This window comes from Corvus hawaiiensis, chromosome 9 (assembly GCF_020740725.1).
Source record: "Corvus hawaiiensis isolate bCorHaw1 chromosome 9, bCorHaw1.pri.cur, whole genome shotgun sequence".
Classification (NCBI taxonomy): domain Eukaryota; kingdom Metazoa; phylum Chordata; class Aves; order Passeriformes; family Corvidae; genus Corvus; species Corvus hawaiiensis.
The window spans coordinates 22046403-22061376 of record NC_063221.1 but is presented as its reverse complement, the minus strand read 5'-3'; the positions used below and the strand labels follow the sequence as shown (position 1 = coordinate 22061376).

The 14974-nt window shown below is 44.1% G+C and overlaps 1 protein-coding gene across 1 annotated transcript; it reads left to right on the top strand.

Moving 5' to 3' along the window:
• Positions 1-28: 28 nt before the first annotated feature.
• PIF1 (PIF1 5'-to-3' DNA helicase) lies at positions 29-8370 on the top strand. Its single transcript, XM_048313370.1, has 11 exons — positions 29-511; positions 585-891; positions 988-1141; positions 1698-1812; positions 1887-1993; positions 2400-2539; positions 3219-3325; positions 4114-4201; positions 4741-4886; positions 5831-6022; positions 6329-8370. Exons 1-11 carry the CDS (start codon positions 29-31, stop codon positions 6383-6385), a joined length of 1896 nt encoding a protein of 631 aa, XP_048169327.1. The 3' UTR covers positions 6386-8370.
• The last annotated feature ends 6604 nt before the right edge of the window (positions 8371-14974 follow it).

Here is a 14974-nt window from a genome sequence, read left to right as displayed (position 1 = left end):
GCGGCGCGTTTGAACGGCCGGCGGGGCGATGGAGGCGGCGGAGCTGCGCTGCACGGCGGCCGTGGAGCAGCCGCTGCCGGGGGGACTCGCTCCGCGCCGCCGTGTGATGCGGGATGCGACCGTGCTGCTGGGCCGCAACGAGCTGCGGCAGCCCGTGCTGCGGGTGGCCGGCGGCAGCGGCGCGGCGGCGGCGGTGCTGAGCTTCGCGCTGGTCGGTGACGCCGTGAGGCTCTTCACGCGGTTCGCGGGCGAGGGGCGGGCGGCGGTGCGCGTGGGGCCGGACGGCGCCCAGGTGCTGCTGTCCGACTGTCCCCCGGACGCTCTGCGCCGCTTCCTCCGCCTCCTGCGGCTCAAGGTGGCCGCCGGGTCGCGGGACGAGCCGCGCCGTCCCCGCCTGCTGGACCGGCCGCCGCCGTCCTTCTCCGTCATCAGCCCGGTGCAGGAGCGGGACCTGCTGTGCGGCCCCGGCCGCCGCCGCGCCGGCGAAGAGCCGGGGGAACGCCCGGCGGAGGTGAGTTCCGGGGCGAGGGGGCCGCCCCGGGTAGCGGCCCTGCCCTCACAGCGCACCCCCGCCTGTCCCGCAGGTGCCCCGCGCGGAGAGGCGGCCCCCGGCGAGGCTCTCGGCGGAGCAGGAGGCGGTGTTGGGCGCCGTGAGGAGCGGGAAGAGCATCTTCTTTACCGGCTCTGCAGGTGAGGGGCCCTGGAGACTCTCATCGGCTCCCCGGGGAAACTCCTGGCCATTGACCCGTTGCTTCTCCCTCGAAGGAACTGGGAAGTCGTTCCTGCTGAAGAAAATCGTGGGCTCCCTCCCTCCGAACATCACCTACGCTACAGCCAGTACGGGAGTGGCAGCTTGTCACATCGGTGGCACTACTCTCCATGCCTTTGCAGGTGATGGCCTGCCCGACAGCAAGGGGCTGGGGGCTCTCACTCCCTTCCCAAAGAATCAGGAGCATCCTAAAGCATTACTTTTTTCTCTTCTGACAGGGATTGGCTCTGGGAAGGCACCGCTGGAACAGTGCATTCAGCTGGCAGAGAGGCCGGGGGTGCGCCAGCACTGGCTGGCCTGCCAGCACTTAATTATCGATGAGATCTCAATGGTGGATGGCAAGTTCTTTGACAAGCTGGAGGCAGTGGCAAGGTGAGCAGTTGTCAGGTCAAACAACTAGTGGAAATGAATTTCCCTAAACTTCCAGGCTGCTTCCTTTTCTTTAGTTTTGTGAATGGATACAAGGCAGCTGCTGGTACAGAACTGTAAGGAAGTATGAAATCATAGTATCTGGGCAGACCTTTACCATGAGATAGGTTTTGGTCATGTCCCCTCCTCGCTCACAGCTGTGGCTGTTTGGGTTGTTCTCCTCATCTTGTGAGCTAAGTGTTGTCTATAGAGCTGAGTCCAGAATATACAGCTGTGCCCAGAAGGTCCCTCTTGTAGAGGGAAGTAGCTGTAGTATGACAGCCACTAAGCAACCAAGACTGGTAAATGACCTCGGGGGTAGGTAAGCAAAGCAGGTTTAATGTCTTGCACTACTAGCATTGCTTAATTATTTGAGCTCTTCTGACACAACTGGGGATAAACATCTTTCACTGCAGGTAGTCTATGTTTGAATATACTGATAGATTAAGAAGTAACTTCTGGGACCTGACTATGTCCAGGTTCTGGAGGACATTCAAAACTTTTCTTCCATCCCTTTCAGGGCAGTCAGAAAACGGGATGAACCTTTTGGAGGAATTCAGCTAATTATCTGTGGGGATTTCTTACAGCTACCCCCAGTCTGCAAGGCTAATGAAGAAACCAAGTTCTGCTTCCAGGTACAAAACTGTTCCTAAACTCATTCTCATACTTCACATCTGCCTCTTTCTTAACAAGAGAATGATCTTTCCAGGCAAAAAGCTGGAGAAAATGCATCCACATAAACATGGAGCTGACTGAAGTGCGGAGACAGACTGACAAGACCTTTGTCTCGCTCCTGAATGCAATCCGTTTGGGCAGGTGAGGGGAAGCTCCTCTCTCTTTGTAATCCCTGCTCCCCACTGATGGAGCAGAGGAAAGAGCAGTTTGTCACTTTTATGTGTTCCATCAGGAATGTGTAGCTGTGGGCAAAAGCTATAAATGCTTTAGTTAATGTAGACGGGTTTCATATATACTGCTCTGGTAAGCAAAGACACTTCCTAGGGTCTCTCTGCAATTTCTATGAATTAATTCAAAGGATCCTGAGCTGGCAGTGGCCAGGACAGGGCTGGGGCACATTCTGGCTCTGCTGTCTGACTTTATGCAGGTATCTTTTTCTTTCCTCTCTGGAGGCCTGCATCTTGCACAGACTAATCCAGCTGTGTGGAGGTTACTGCTGCTCAAATCTGTTCACTTTAAAGAATAATTCCCTTTTCCTGCCTACCAGGTGCACAGAGGAGGTCACCAGACAGCTGATGCAGACGGCTGCTCACAGGTCTGAGCGTGATGGGATCCTGGCTACGCGGCTCTGCACCCATAAAGATGATGTAGAAATAACCAATGAGAGACGCTTGCACCAGCTACCAGGTGAACTCTGTGGGGAAACTGCTGGCTTTGGGGCTGAGCTCTGCGTGGATGCAATGGGGGTCCTGGGTGTCAGGTGGAACTAGTGTGTTCTGTCATGCACAACAGCACCAGTCCAAGCCCTGTGCGTTGGAGTTGAGCGGTCTGGGGAAAAAGTTCACCGTTTTTTGTTTAAAAATCCACAATGTCACTATTTGGTTTGTAACAGACAGCAATCTCATGGCTTGCTGTGAGGTAGGGGTGGGTAATTTATTGCCTCCACACCCCTGCTTTTTCTTTCTATAGCATCTTAGAAAGGCCATGCTCTCTCCAGCCATGACTTGAATTAAGGGCTACTTAATTTTTTGCCTCCCTTGCTGGCCCTTGGATTCTTCCTTACTCTGCTTTAGAGATCTGGTGTTGGTAGTAAGTGAAACTGCTCAAAATGCTGTCTGCCCAGATCTTGTTTACTGCTGACCTTTGATTCCTGTGCCTTCTCATGCTCTGGAAGTTATATAGGGAAGAGAGGCAATAGTGAGCTCTCTGCTGTTAGATGTGACAAGGTTTGTGTGAGGATGTCCTAGCAGCAGAGCAAAATGGATATTAAAAGAGGAATTGCTGTTAGAAATAAATGCTGAACCTCCTGAAATGCTGTGTAGAATATGTTCAATGGTTGCAATTTCTGTCTTTCTTTCCTTAACAGGAGAAGTGCACGTGTTTGAGGCTTTGGATAGTGACCCAATGCTAGGGAAGTTAATTGATGCTCAGTGTCCTGTGGGTGGTAGAGTTGAGCTAAAGCTCGGAGCTCAGGTAAGTGTGTACATACATGTATGATAGACCAGATCAAATGGCATAAGAAAAATAAAGGAATGTCAGAGAAATGTATAGAGTAGATTAATATATAGAATGCAAATTCAATCTAGAATGGCTGTGCCAGGCCAAAAGAAGACTCCCAATCTTTGTATCTGTTCTGCTTAGAATCTTACCCAGATAGAGGGTGAGTACAGGTCCATGTCCTGGGGACAGTGGTGATTGCTGTGGCTTTGACAGACATGTCCCATCAAATTTGGAAGCTTTCCAGTAGCAGAGAGCACAAGCAGTCCTTGCCTGCAGTCTCAGCTCCAGGTACAGCAGGAGTCCCAGCCTGTAAAGGTATAGCACAGCTTGTCATGTTTGCTGGACTGGGCACCTTGCTCTGAGCTAGGGCTGTCAGAGTGGAAAGGATGTGGGATTGTACTTAGTAGTAGCACTATCTGCTTTGGAAACTTGCTCCTTAGTTGTTCCCAGAATCTATATATGCATAGGCTGGTTGGTGCCTGGGGAAGGGGAAACTGCTCCCTGGATCTGAGTTCACAGCTGTGGACAGAAATAGCTCAAGTAAAGTGTTCAGTGCTGTCAAATGATATAGTTAGGAATCCTAGGAAGGAAAGGCTGTGAAACAATTTCAATCAAATTGGAGATGGTGCTGCAATAGGCAGGATAGGATGATTTGGCCAAATCAGCCTGATGTGCTTATGCTTTCTGGCAAGAAGTTTAGCTGCAGGTGGCTGAACAGGCAGTAGAACCAGTGCATTAAAGAATTTTCTTTTTTGCTGTAGGTGATGCTAGCAAAGAATTTGGATGTGTCTCGAGGGCTGGTGAATGGGGCACGAGGTGTTGTTGCAGGATTTGAAAGTGAACAGAAGGGTAAGTAAGCCTTTTGATCTTTTGTTGAAGGAAGTGGGAAAATAGCAAAACAGTTTGTCATTGGTGGCTGATGACTTCTTAATTTTGTTTACAGCTTGGTAATAATTTGAGGGAAAGCAGGGAGATCTCTGCAAGCTTGGGGCTCTCACGAGCTGTGATGTCATGCACTGCATCAGCTGTAGCTATCTGTAGGCCTCTTGTGTTCTCTCTTCTGTATTCTGTATGTAAATGTGTATGCTCTTTTCAATTTCCTGTTTGTTCTGTTGAAGCAAGTTTTGATGGATTTTTGTTTGTTTTTCTCAAAGAATAATGTTCTGGTACCTGGAAAATGTATTTTTCTCTGCATCTCAACTGCTAAAATACCTGACTTAAATTCTCCTGCTTAAGTAGGTGTCAAACATCATTTCAGGACATGCTATATACTGTCTGTGGATTTAGGTTTGGTTTAGGCAAAAAAAAGGTGTTCTTAAGCTGCTGACATCCTGGCTGTTGAGCGTCAGGAACACATCCCTGTTTCTTTCCTGCTCCCATTCCTACAGGGCTGCCTAAAGTGAGGTTTCTCTGTGGGGTCACGCAGCTCATAAAAATGGAGAAATGGGTCTTCAAAGGACCCTCAGGAATTCATCTGAGTCGTCAGCAGTTGCCTTTAAAATTGGCATGGGCCATTTCCATTCACAAGAGCCAGGTGGGTGTCAGCTGTCTTTAGACTTTTACACCATTATAAACATTATTTCCTGGGTGAGCTTGCATTGCTGGTGAAACAGGAGGGAAAGCTGAAAGGCCCTTATTGGAGGGGAACTCTAGAATATGTGTCTAGCTGCAGAGAGATAGCATCTCTTCTGCTTGTGATGCTTGCCTGTAGGGTCACAGATGGGCTGTCAGTACTACTGGGGTTTCTGTAAGGGCACTGCCATCTGCAGAGTTGGTGTTGGACTATAAAGCAGCATTATTTACCACTGTGGGCTGATGACAGTAGTGTTTCCCTGAGAGTCACCAGCATTAGGGACCCTGAGCTCTGCAGCATAACTGAGGAAGCTGCTGGTGCCACAGCTGTGCTCTTTGGGCTGGACTCGCCCTCTGGCGCTGTGCTGTGGGGATTTTTTCAATATAACTTTCAATGTAACAGTGTAATGTTTTAGAAGTTCCTTCCTTTCCAGAAGACTTCATGATTGGTCTTAGAGGCCTGCGAGTTTGTTCCCATGCCACAGTTTAAACCAGGCCATTCTGTAAATTCTGCTGCACCTGGGACAACCCATGAGACAGGGCTGGCCAGGCCTTACCCAAACTCTCTCAGGTCTGCCTGAGGACTGCTTGAGAATGGTGCCTGCTCCAGTTAACTACTAGGAGTGAAACCAGCAGGATTTCTTTCCCTGCTGTGTTAATTAGATGGGATTTATGGAGTTTCACACAACAAGAGGCTCACTGGAGTCAGTTAGTGGATCCTACTATCTACTAGCAATTTCCTGACAGTGGAAAACTGCCTTTGCTTTCTACTGATTCCCTTTTTTAAAATCAAAACCTTATACCAAAGATGGTACCCTGTACAGACTCACGGGTTAGGTTAGTGTTAGGACAGCACAATGTTCTTGTTTGTTTGCTCTGTAACAAAGCTCTTTGTGCCTTTGCTAGGGCATGTCTTTAGATTGTGTGGAAATCTCCCTGTCTCGTGTCTTTGAAAGTGGGCAGGCTTATGTAGCCCTCTCCCGAGCCCGAAGCCTTGCAGGTCTCCGTGTTCTGGATTTTGACCCAAAAGTAGTGAGAGCTGATCCTGCTGTGCTGCAGTTCTACAGACAGCTGAGACGTCATCAGCTTCTAAGCCAGGTAAAGAAAAATCTCACACTAGCAAAGCCTGCCTTGTGCAACCAGGATAGACATGTTCACACCGAGATGTTTCTTTTTCTTCCTAAGCAAGATCAACACTTGCAGTGGCAAGAGAGATGAAACTGCAGAGCAGCTCTTGGTGACAAAATATCTACTGTAGTGTTGGGGTTGTGTAACACTTGCTGGGCCCTCTGGGTGAAAGGATGGGTTGGGATTCTTTGATCCTCCTCTTGCAGGAAGGAATGAAAGAGAAGTGAGCACAAAATAAATCTGTTGCCTTTTTTTTTTTCTTCTTACTCCCCAAAGGATTCACTACACACCAATTCAGATGCTGATGAGAAGGAGAACTGGAAGTGCAACTGAGAATGCTCTGCTGGTCTCTGTGAGGTGTCAGCACAGACTGCTGAGATGCAGCGATCTTGTTGTGTATATTTGATGACATAGACAAAGTTAAAGGAAATTTTTTAGATGTTTGCTTCATTCAGATAACTCTGGACATGTAGAACTATCCCCATCTCATGCCTTTGGAATTTGGAAGGCTTCTGAAGACCCCTTCTGAGCCCACAGCCTTGAGTACTCCTGTGTCACAAATGCAACTCTAGTAAACAAAGTGACTGAACAAGGATGTGCCTGAGAGACGTTTCTACAGTTCTCTCCTGCCTGCTAATTGTGTTTTATTCTCTGCACATACAGACTGAAACCTGTGTGCCTTTCTTCAAGTATACCACTGCTGAGAGATGGAAAGTGTGTGCCTCCTTTGCTTGCATGGACTGTTCCCAGAAGCTGCTGACACAAGGGAAAGCAGTGCTAAATATCTGGAATACTTGATTCTCCTGCAAGAGAAGAGCTGTTCTTGCTGCCTGACACCAGGAGGCTTTGCATAACTCCTTCCACAAGCAGAACTGTCAGAGTTGCACACTGCCTGTTATGCTGATACATAGCATTTTTATTAGGGTGTTGCATACAATAAGATGTGAATTTTTTTTTTTTTTAACCTTTTGAGATGAGCTGTCACTATCTAAAAATAGGAGGAAGTCCTACATCTTATACCCATAATTATGGAACTATAAGAACTGCGAAGATTCATTACTCCATGAGCAAGAAGGGGGTGAGAGGAGATGGGTGCTGGTGGGACTCCCTCTTGTTTAAACATGTGAGGTTCCCATTCAGATGGGAGTTTCTCCTGGAAAAAATGTGTCGGACTAATAAGGTGGAACTTGAATGTGCAATAGAGAATAATGATTAAGGACATGTGAAGTGAGCTGTAACTTCACTTGTTTCAGTAAAAGCAGAGATGAGCAGAACTAATATACTGCCCTCTTAATAGAGGAGAAGTTTTGGTCTTTGTATTTTAGCACTTTGCTTAAAGCTAAAGTAACTTGTATATTTTATGATGTTTTACATATGGGAATAACATAAAATAACATCCAGCTGGAACTTGTCTCTTGCAGGGGAATGTCTCTAAAAAAGCCTCTGCAGTGTAAGCAAGTTGAAGGCCATTTCTTGGCAGCTGCTCTCCTTAAAGCCAGGAAAGGATGTTGACTAGCCAGTGGTTAACATAACAGAAAACAGACTTTGATAAGATTTCAAAATTTATTTTTAAGTGTATTTTTTAGTGGATTTTTGTTTTGTTTGTGTGTTTGTTGTGTTGTTTTTTTCTGGGCTTGAGAAGGTAGAGTCTTGGAGGAAGCAATAGTCTAAGACAGAAGTGTGACTATTATTCAGAGAGGTCCTTAATGTATCAGCACATTGTTCCTTCAAAGGAGTTTGGTGGGGAGTGGATTAAAGTACCTGGAGGTGGAGCTGGAGCCTATGGAAGGAAAATCCCAAACCATGTGCTTGGCCAGGGGGCTGGTTTCAGTTAATACTCCTGTGGGCTTTTAAAGATGGGATGCTGCAGTGTGAGGGCTGTGTGTTGCATTGGAGGTTTAAGTGTGGGATCCGAAATGCCCAGGATGTTAAAGTGAGTTTTACTGTTGGGGTAGACAGCCATGAAGAATATGCCAGGCATGCCCAGTCATACAAAATGCATTGATTTATTGACTGATTAGGTAAGAGTGATGAGATAATGCAGGTTCAAATCCTTTAATACCTCTTAAAAAGTTCCTGTACCCCTGTAATTGCAAGATAATTTAGAGTGTAAGAGAGGTGAATATGTACAATGCAAATAAACTTTTAATTGTGATTTTGTGAGGCAACTTACTTAACTGCAGCTGTCATGGATTTAGTGACTGAAATCTTTCCAGTTGTATGTGGGGGGTTGGTGCCAATTTGAGATAAAATGCTAAACAGAATTTAAAGATGAAAAGGTTAATCAATATTTCATTTAGTATTAAATCTACATGAAATATTGTGGATGCCTTCTCAGTGATGGAACTGTGGGAGCAGAATAGCTGTGGCTTTTGAAGGGCTGGCAGTGGTTCTGAGGCCAAAAGGTGTCCATCTGTGTAAATTTTGGATGTTCTCACTTCCAGCTAAAGCAGATACAGGAACGGGTGCTGAGTTTGAAGGCTGCTATTTAAATCCTAAAAGAAGCAGTCAGGACAAATCTGAGCTGTCAGGCTCTCTCATGGCTCCCCTTTGGTTGGGTTTATGATGAGGCCTTTTTTTAACAGAATAATGCTTCCCTTGATACAATAATTATCCCTTCTTCCACATTCTCCATAGCATATTAATTTTTCTTGCAGAGGTACTGTCTAGAGCTAGAACTCAGTACATCACCATGGGATTAAAAAAAAAAAAACCCACAAGTTTTTATTGTGGTGATTGTACTGGAAGAACAGAGCTGCTCCTCTTCCTCTCTTCGTTAAGTCAGTCAAATGAAGAAGAATCTGAAGACTGAGTAGCTTTTTACATGAGGCTGCCTGAGGCCATCAGCTTTCACCTGCTGAGACAAGGTGGGCTCAGCGGGTTGGGTTTTTGCAGGAACAATTCCCGTGAAACTGTCAGAGCAAGCACCTGTGCCATCCTCATCTTGCACAGCCGAGAGCTCGTGCTTCCCCCCTGCCCTGCGTGGATCTTCTCCACAGGCTCTGCTCCTTCGGGAAAAGTCTGCACTGCCATGGTCTCTCTGGGGACCGCAGAGGGACCTGGAGCATCTCCTCCCCTCCAGCCTGGGTGCTCCGAGGTACTCATTTCTCCTGCGGTTTTCCTCACACCCTGCAGTTTCCCCCCTCAGTCTGTTGTTCCAGTGGTTCAGCTGTGCTGGCACTGGCCAGAACTGGCCAGGCTGGGCACAGGGCAGCCCTGACTACTCCTCACAGAGATTCCCACCAACACCTGGGCTTGGACAGCTGAAACACCAGGAGCCAGAAGTGGGAGCACCCTTCGAAGTGCCCCACTACCCTCGCCTGCAGAGTGCATGCTGGATGTCCTGGGATGAGAGGAAAGGCTGGAGGCTCTCTGGTGAGGGGAGAGGCAGGAGCTGGCCCCTGGTGAAGCTGGAGCCCAGGTGACAGAACAGGCTCTATGAGGGCACTTGGCTGAGCAGCGATGGCTTGGTCCTATCCCTGTGGAAAAAGAGGGATTCCATTACTCTACTCCCATAAATATGGGGAATGAATATTGTCTCTCTTCACAAACTGAAGAGAAAGCATTTAAGCATTTAAACGTCTGCCTTAACTGCAGCTATCATTAAGTGAATTAAACTAAGAGTTTGATTCATAATTGGTATTTCTGTTACCACAAAGTACAGCCATTCTCTTTTCAAATACATTAAACCGTAAGAAACTGCTCTATACCAGCTAAAGCTCCATAATGCATTTATGTGTTATTGGAAGCATAATTCACAAACAGAATGTTACTAAAACCTTACCAGCTTCCAGTTTAAATCTTTTTATGGTGATTTAACACCCTTCTTGTTCTTTATGTGACATTTTCATTATAATTAAACATGAATGTGTCCTCACAGCCTGTGCCCACAAATCCTGTGAGCACAGGAAAGGCAGCAATAGTCCTGTAGGTCTCGGGTGCTGTAATAAGATTGTGTCCAGGAATTAGACCTTCATATCCAGAATTGCTCTGAATACATCAAAAAAATGCTACTCTTAAGTAATGGAAATATAGTACATTATTGGTTGTGCTATGAATGCTAATAATGTCATTTTTCTTGCAGATATTACAAGTTTCTCATTTTATATTAGGCCACTCTGTGACATATAATTGTCTTCTGCTGTTAAATCTAAGCAGTTCTGTTACTAGCATGAGAAAAGACCTGAATTGCTAGAGATTGCATTTAGATGTGTAAAATTTCTATTTTGCTGTTTCCTATATGATTATTTTATGCTTCTTTCTATTACAAATCATAAGATGTTGGATGGAATATTTTAGCTGAGCTACTGACTAGTATATAATTTATGAACTCTGGTTATAGAGGCAAAATAAGTTGATAACTCTAAGAGTAGTTTTTCACTTATAAATATTGAATACTGCACTATCTGAATTTTTTTTCTTGTGAATTTGTTATGGTGTTGATACAGGGGGCTGTCAGATGTTCCAAAGAACATGAGAGCTCTTCTGGGGTGGCAGCTGGGCAGGCACCAACAGCTTCCTAATGGGGACTGGGTTCCAAGGTAACACATGTTTTTACTAAATTGTTTATTACAATATTTCTGCAATGAGAACTATGATAAAAATGCCTCTGAGAAATTTGTTTAAGATTTTTTAATTAAGATTTTTTTTTTTTTTTGTGCTATGGAGTTCGTAATATTTTTTTCCCCTCTTATTTCTCAAAATGTATGCTTTTTGTCAACAGGTAGGTGAATGTGTACACAAACCACATCTTCCATCTACTCTTCTTAAGCCACTGGGCTATCTATATATCAGCTTTCTATAGGACACAGAATTTTTTTTTTCCCAAATTATTATAAATACCCTGGGAATTACAGGGGGATTTGCACAGACTTTCAGTTGGAGGTTAGGAGTTGGTCCAGGTCTTTAACGATTCTGACTGCTGTTTTGTTTATTGAAAGATCTGTGACTCCCTCTAATCAAATACCAGGTTAGAGAGCGTATGATATATTTGAAGACAATGCTAGACATTAAAGTAAAAACATAAGTAAAAGTTATTAAGGTTATTCCAGTAGCTAATAATTCATAAAAGTGAGGCATCACATATCTTTTAGTATTTCCAAGTGAAGGCTGGACAGACTTACTGAATGTAATAAATCAAATATGGAAAAAATTTATGTGAATTAATGAGAATAACTTGGATTAAAAAACAACTTCTAAAGCTTTCATCTGGGAAGAGAGTATGTAGTGATCAGCCTGTTTTAAAGTTGTTCCATAAAAACATTCCAGGTAAGTTACTTTCTTGTTTGTGTTGAATTATTAGAACATCTTGTAATAAAATATTTGACCATAATAACACCAGGTACTTTCAACTGACACTTGGCAATACAAAGTAAATTTTAAAAACAGATCTTGAATCTTGAACAATGAGCTAGTAATTAATTGCCAGAATGTCAATGCATAATGCATGACACCGAAGATGTTACCAGATCTAATTTAGTAATAAAGAAGGAAGCTTTGAAATTGGGTTTTACCTGCTCTCTCTCCAGATGAGAGAGACTTTGTGTCTTGGGTGACTTTATGATGTGTATCCCATGTCGCTGCCCTATGCCCAGAAATTAATTTTTGTGCCTTTCTATGCCTTTAAACTGAGCCTGAGAGGGGGAAGGAAAAACTGAACAAAACTTTTTCAAAGCAGCTTGCAGCTTGTTCAAGGTCACACAGAGACAGAGACTTTTTTTCAGCTGTAGCAGGAGAGCGAGAGGGAAGGGAAGCACACGGTTTGCTTTTCTTTCCAGCCAGTTTTCGGCAGTTTTTTTTCTCAGCTCCTTTTCCGCCGGAGAGTTGAACATTGGTTTTTTCCTGGGACTCCATTTTTTCCTTTTCTCTCTGCTGGACTGTTTCAACATCAGAATACATTGGGAGGACTTTCCACCAAGGCCTTGGCCATGGAGGTGGGCCCACCACCCCATCCCAGCTCCAAGGAGGGGGAGAGAGAGATCTACGGAAGGACTCTGAAATTTTCCCAGGTTTCTCTCAGCAGAGTGGGAGGTTTTATTATTTAGCATCATTATCCCTTTTCCTGTGTGTTTGTTAAATAAATAGTTTTTATCTCTTTCACTTTCCTTCGAGGAAAATTTATTTTTCCTGAACCTGGTGGGGGAGGGGTGGTTGTGACCTTCCTTCTCTGAGGATATACTTCTAGATTTGGTCAAACCAGAACACCTTGCAATAACCTTAACCCTTTTACCAGTGATGGTAGCAAGCTATGGCTATTTTAACATAAAATCCCCACTTAAAATAGAACACATCAGATGATTCAGTCATGTCAAAATGACAAACTTTCATAAAATGTTGTCCCATTGTCTTCATTAGCCATAATTATTGCTGTCAGTTAAACTTTGGGACAAATACTACATGTCTTCCTTTTGTTTTAAAAATAAAGGATAAAAATGGCTCTGTAGAAACAATTTTAAGTTCATGTTAGAGGTAAAGTCATATTTTTGACAGATTGCTGTAAAGTCTTGTGCACTCTCAGATCTCAAAAAAGTACAAGGTCAAAAATATTGTTTGTGATGACCTATATATTTTAATAGAAATATTGTCAAAAGACATTATAATCAGGTTTTGACACTTGTCCTGAAAGTGTCAAGGCCTCTATAAAATATAATACCTCAGAAACATCAGGCAAAAAGTCATAAGTGAAATATTCATTCAATTACTCTGTAAGGTATAGATCATCCTGCACTGCTCAGTTTTGGGATCAGGACCCTAATATGAGAAAGAAGTATCAGCCCCTTAACAACCTTCACCATGAATTTCATGAGATATTCTCAAAAAAAAAGGGGAAAACTCCCCCAACCAAACAGAAAAAGCCCAACCCCCCAAAAACATTTCTGGCCATCAGTGTGACACAAGAGGAGTTTCACTGTCAGTAGAAATTAGGGCTAGAGGGAACCTCAAGCACAAAGCCAGCACTTGATACTGCTTTTCCTGCAGCAGAAGGAGGCCCCAGTGAAGAAAGTGTTCAGTACTGTACCAAGATGGAACAGCTCCAAGCAGGGCACTGGGAGTGGGATATCAAGCTAAGGTGAAAGCTATGTTAAAACCTCAAGATGAAGAGGACACTGAATAATTCTGTTTAGAGTCAGAGAAAGTGAATCATTAGGAATATGTGCAGCTCAAGGTGTGCAGGTGCATTAAATTTAGAATAGTTACCAAGTATTTTTCCAGATTTAATAATGCGTATGGGCCTTTGGCATAGTTAGAGAGATCCAGTATGGTCCAAAAGTGTCTGAAAGAGCACAAGATCATCCTCTAGCACCTTTGGTGTCACTGTGGAATGGCCAGAAGCATAAAAATAGAGGTGATGATGCCAAGGAAGGAGGGATAGGAGGAGCACCCAGGCAAAGGCAGTTCAGTAGCGGTTGCAATGCTGTGCACAGAAGGCAGATCAGCTCAAATTAAAAAGGAGCTGCTGGCTGTGCTCTGCTGCAGAGGAGTTTGTCAGTTCACCTTGGGGTTCCAGATGGACAGGCTGCTCAGAAGCCATTAGGAAGCATTTTGGTGAAGTTAGTGCTGGGGGCAGACAAATGAATACAACCCTTGCTAGGTGCATCCCAGTCCAGTGAGGAGATGGTAAGGTACTCCCAAAAGAAGTCATGGCTAGGGGCAGATACGCTGCACATGTAGGCAGCTTTTTGGAACAGAAGGAAACCTAGCAACGTGCTTCAGCATATCTTTTTTGGCACTGGTGAAGTATGTTTTGCTGTGATGGACTCTTTGAAAAGGGGGAGGTGGGTGCAGAAAGCATTTCTAGGACATTCAAGAGATGACAAAAAATACGTGCTACATGTAAGTATATAAAATACATGGTATGATGATGATATGTCCACAGTCTGGTTATATACTAATAGATTTCATCCCAAACAAGTGAAAAAAGACACAGAAAACCCCCTTAAAACTTACCAAAAGGGATGGTATTTTATTTCCAGAGCTCAGTCAATGGAGCATATTTTGTCTTTACTTCTCAGTTCATAAAGACCTCATCTTGCTCTAACATATTTGCTAGAAATCAAGGGTTAATCCTCTGCTTAGCATGCTGACGGGGGAGAAAACTGCTTTATATCTCCTTTTTTTCCCGTTCATCTAGAGTTTGGCTGGAGGTTCCTTATTTCAAAGAGAATTTACTTTTGCTAAACCCCTACATTTCTGTGCTTTCTACAGTGAAATGAAAACTACATTTTTTTAGTATTTGTTTTGCATACTTTCCAATAACTAGGGGGAAAAGGCTACCTAACACATATTTGAATAGAAAATGCTGCTCAGGGAATAGACTAAAATCCAGCTCTTTGTTTGAAGGGAAGTTGTTCTGATGTTACTAAACACTTCAAAGTAAACAGCTACTGTTCTATTAACTTTTTTAGAAGTGTGGGATTGTTTTTTGCCTCTAAATCATGCAGTTTCATTAAAGAGAAGATAATTGACAATAAAAGCAGGGGTAGAGTGTGTATTCTGATCTTAAATGCTACTTAAGTGACATAAGATCGGAAGAAAACTGCATTGCCTACTTAGCAGGCTGGAAGCTGCTCTTATTTTCTATCAAACAAGATTTTCAAAAATCACTTTACAGCTTATAAGCAATATGCAGGCTTAATTGTTTCCTTATGCTCCATTCTGCAAATATACTAAACAATAACAGTCAATTAGCTATCGGTGTGCCATATTGGTTCTTAATGTGGAATGACTGCTGTGTCTTAATTTTTGCCTTGAACGGGTATTTTCACAGAGCTAATTCATAATATCTTACAGTCTCAGTATAATCCCAACTATACAATTTGATACTAAGTCCCACAACTGCCTCTTGGAGCTCTTTTGCCAAGGGGTTCCTTCATAACCTGTCAGGGAATATGACATGCACCTGGAAATGTGCAGATGCCAGTG

Excerpts from the sequence above, each read along its gene's own strand:
- PIF1 (XM_048313370.1), top strand. The coding sequence starts at position 29 with ATGGAGGCGGCGGAGCTGCGCTGCACGGCGGCCGTGGAGCAGCCGCTG. Across the intron at positions 1,994-2,399 it reads AATGCAATCCGTTTGGGCAG|GTGCACAGAGGAGGTCACCA; the intron begins GTGAGGGGAAGC and ends CCTGCCTACCAG. Across the intron at positions 6,023-6,328 it reads GTCATCAGCTTCTAAGCCAG|GATTCACTACACACCAATTC; the intron begins GTAAAGAAAAAT and ends TACTCCCCAAAG.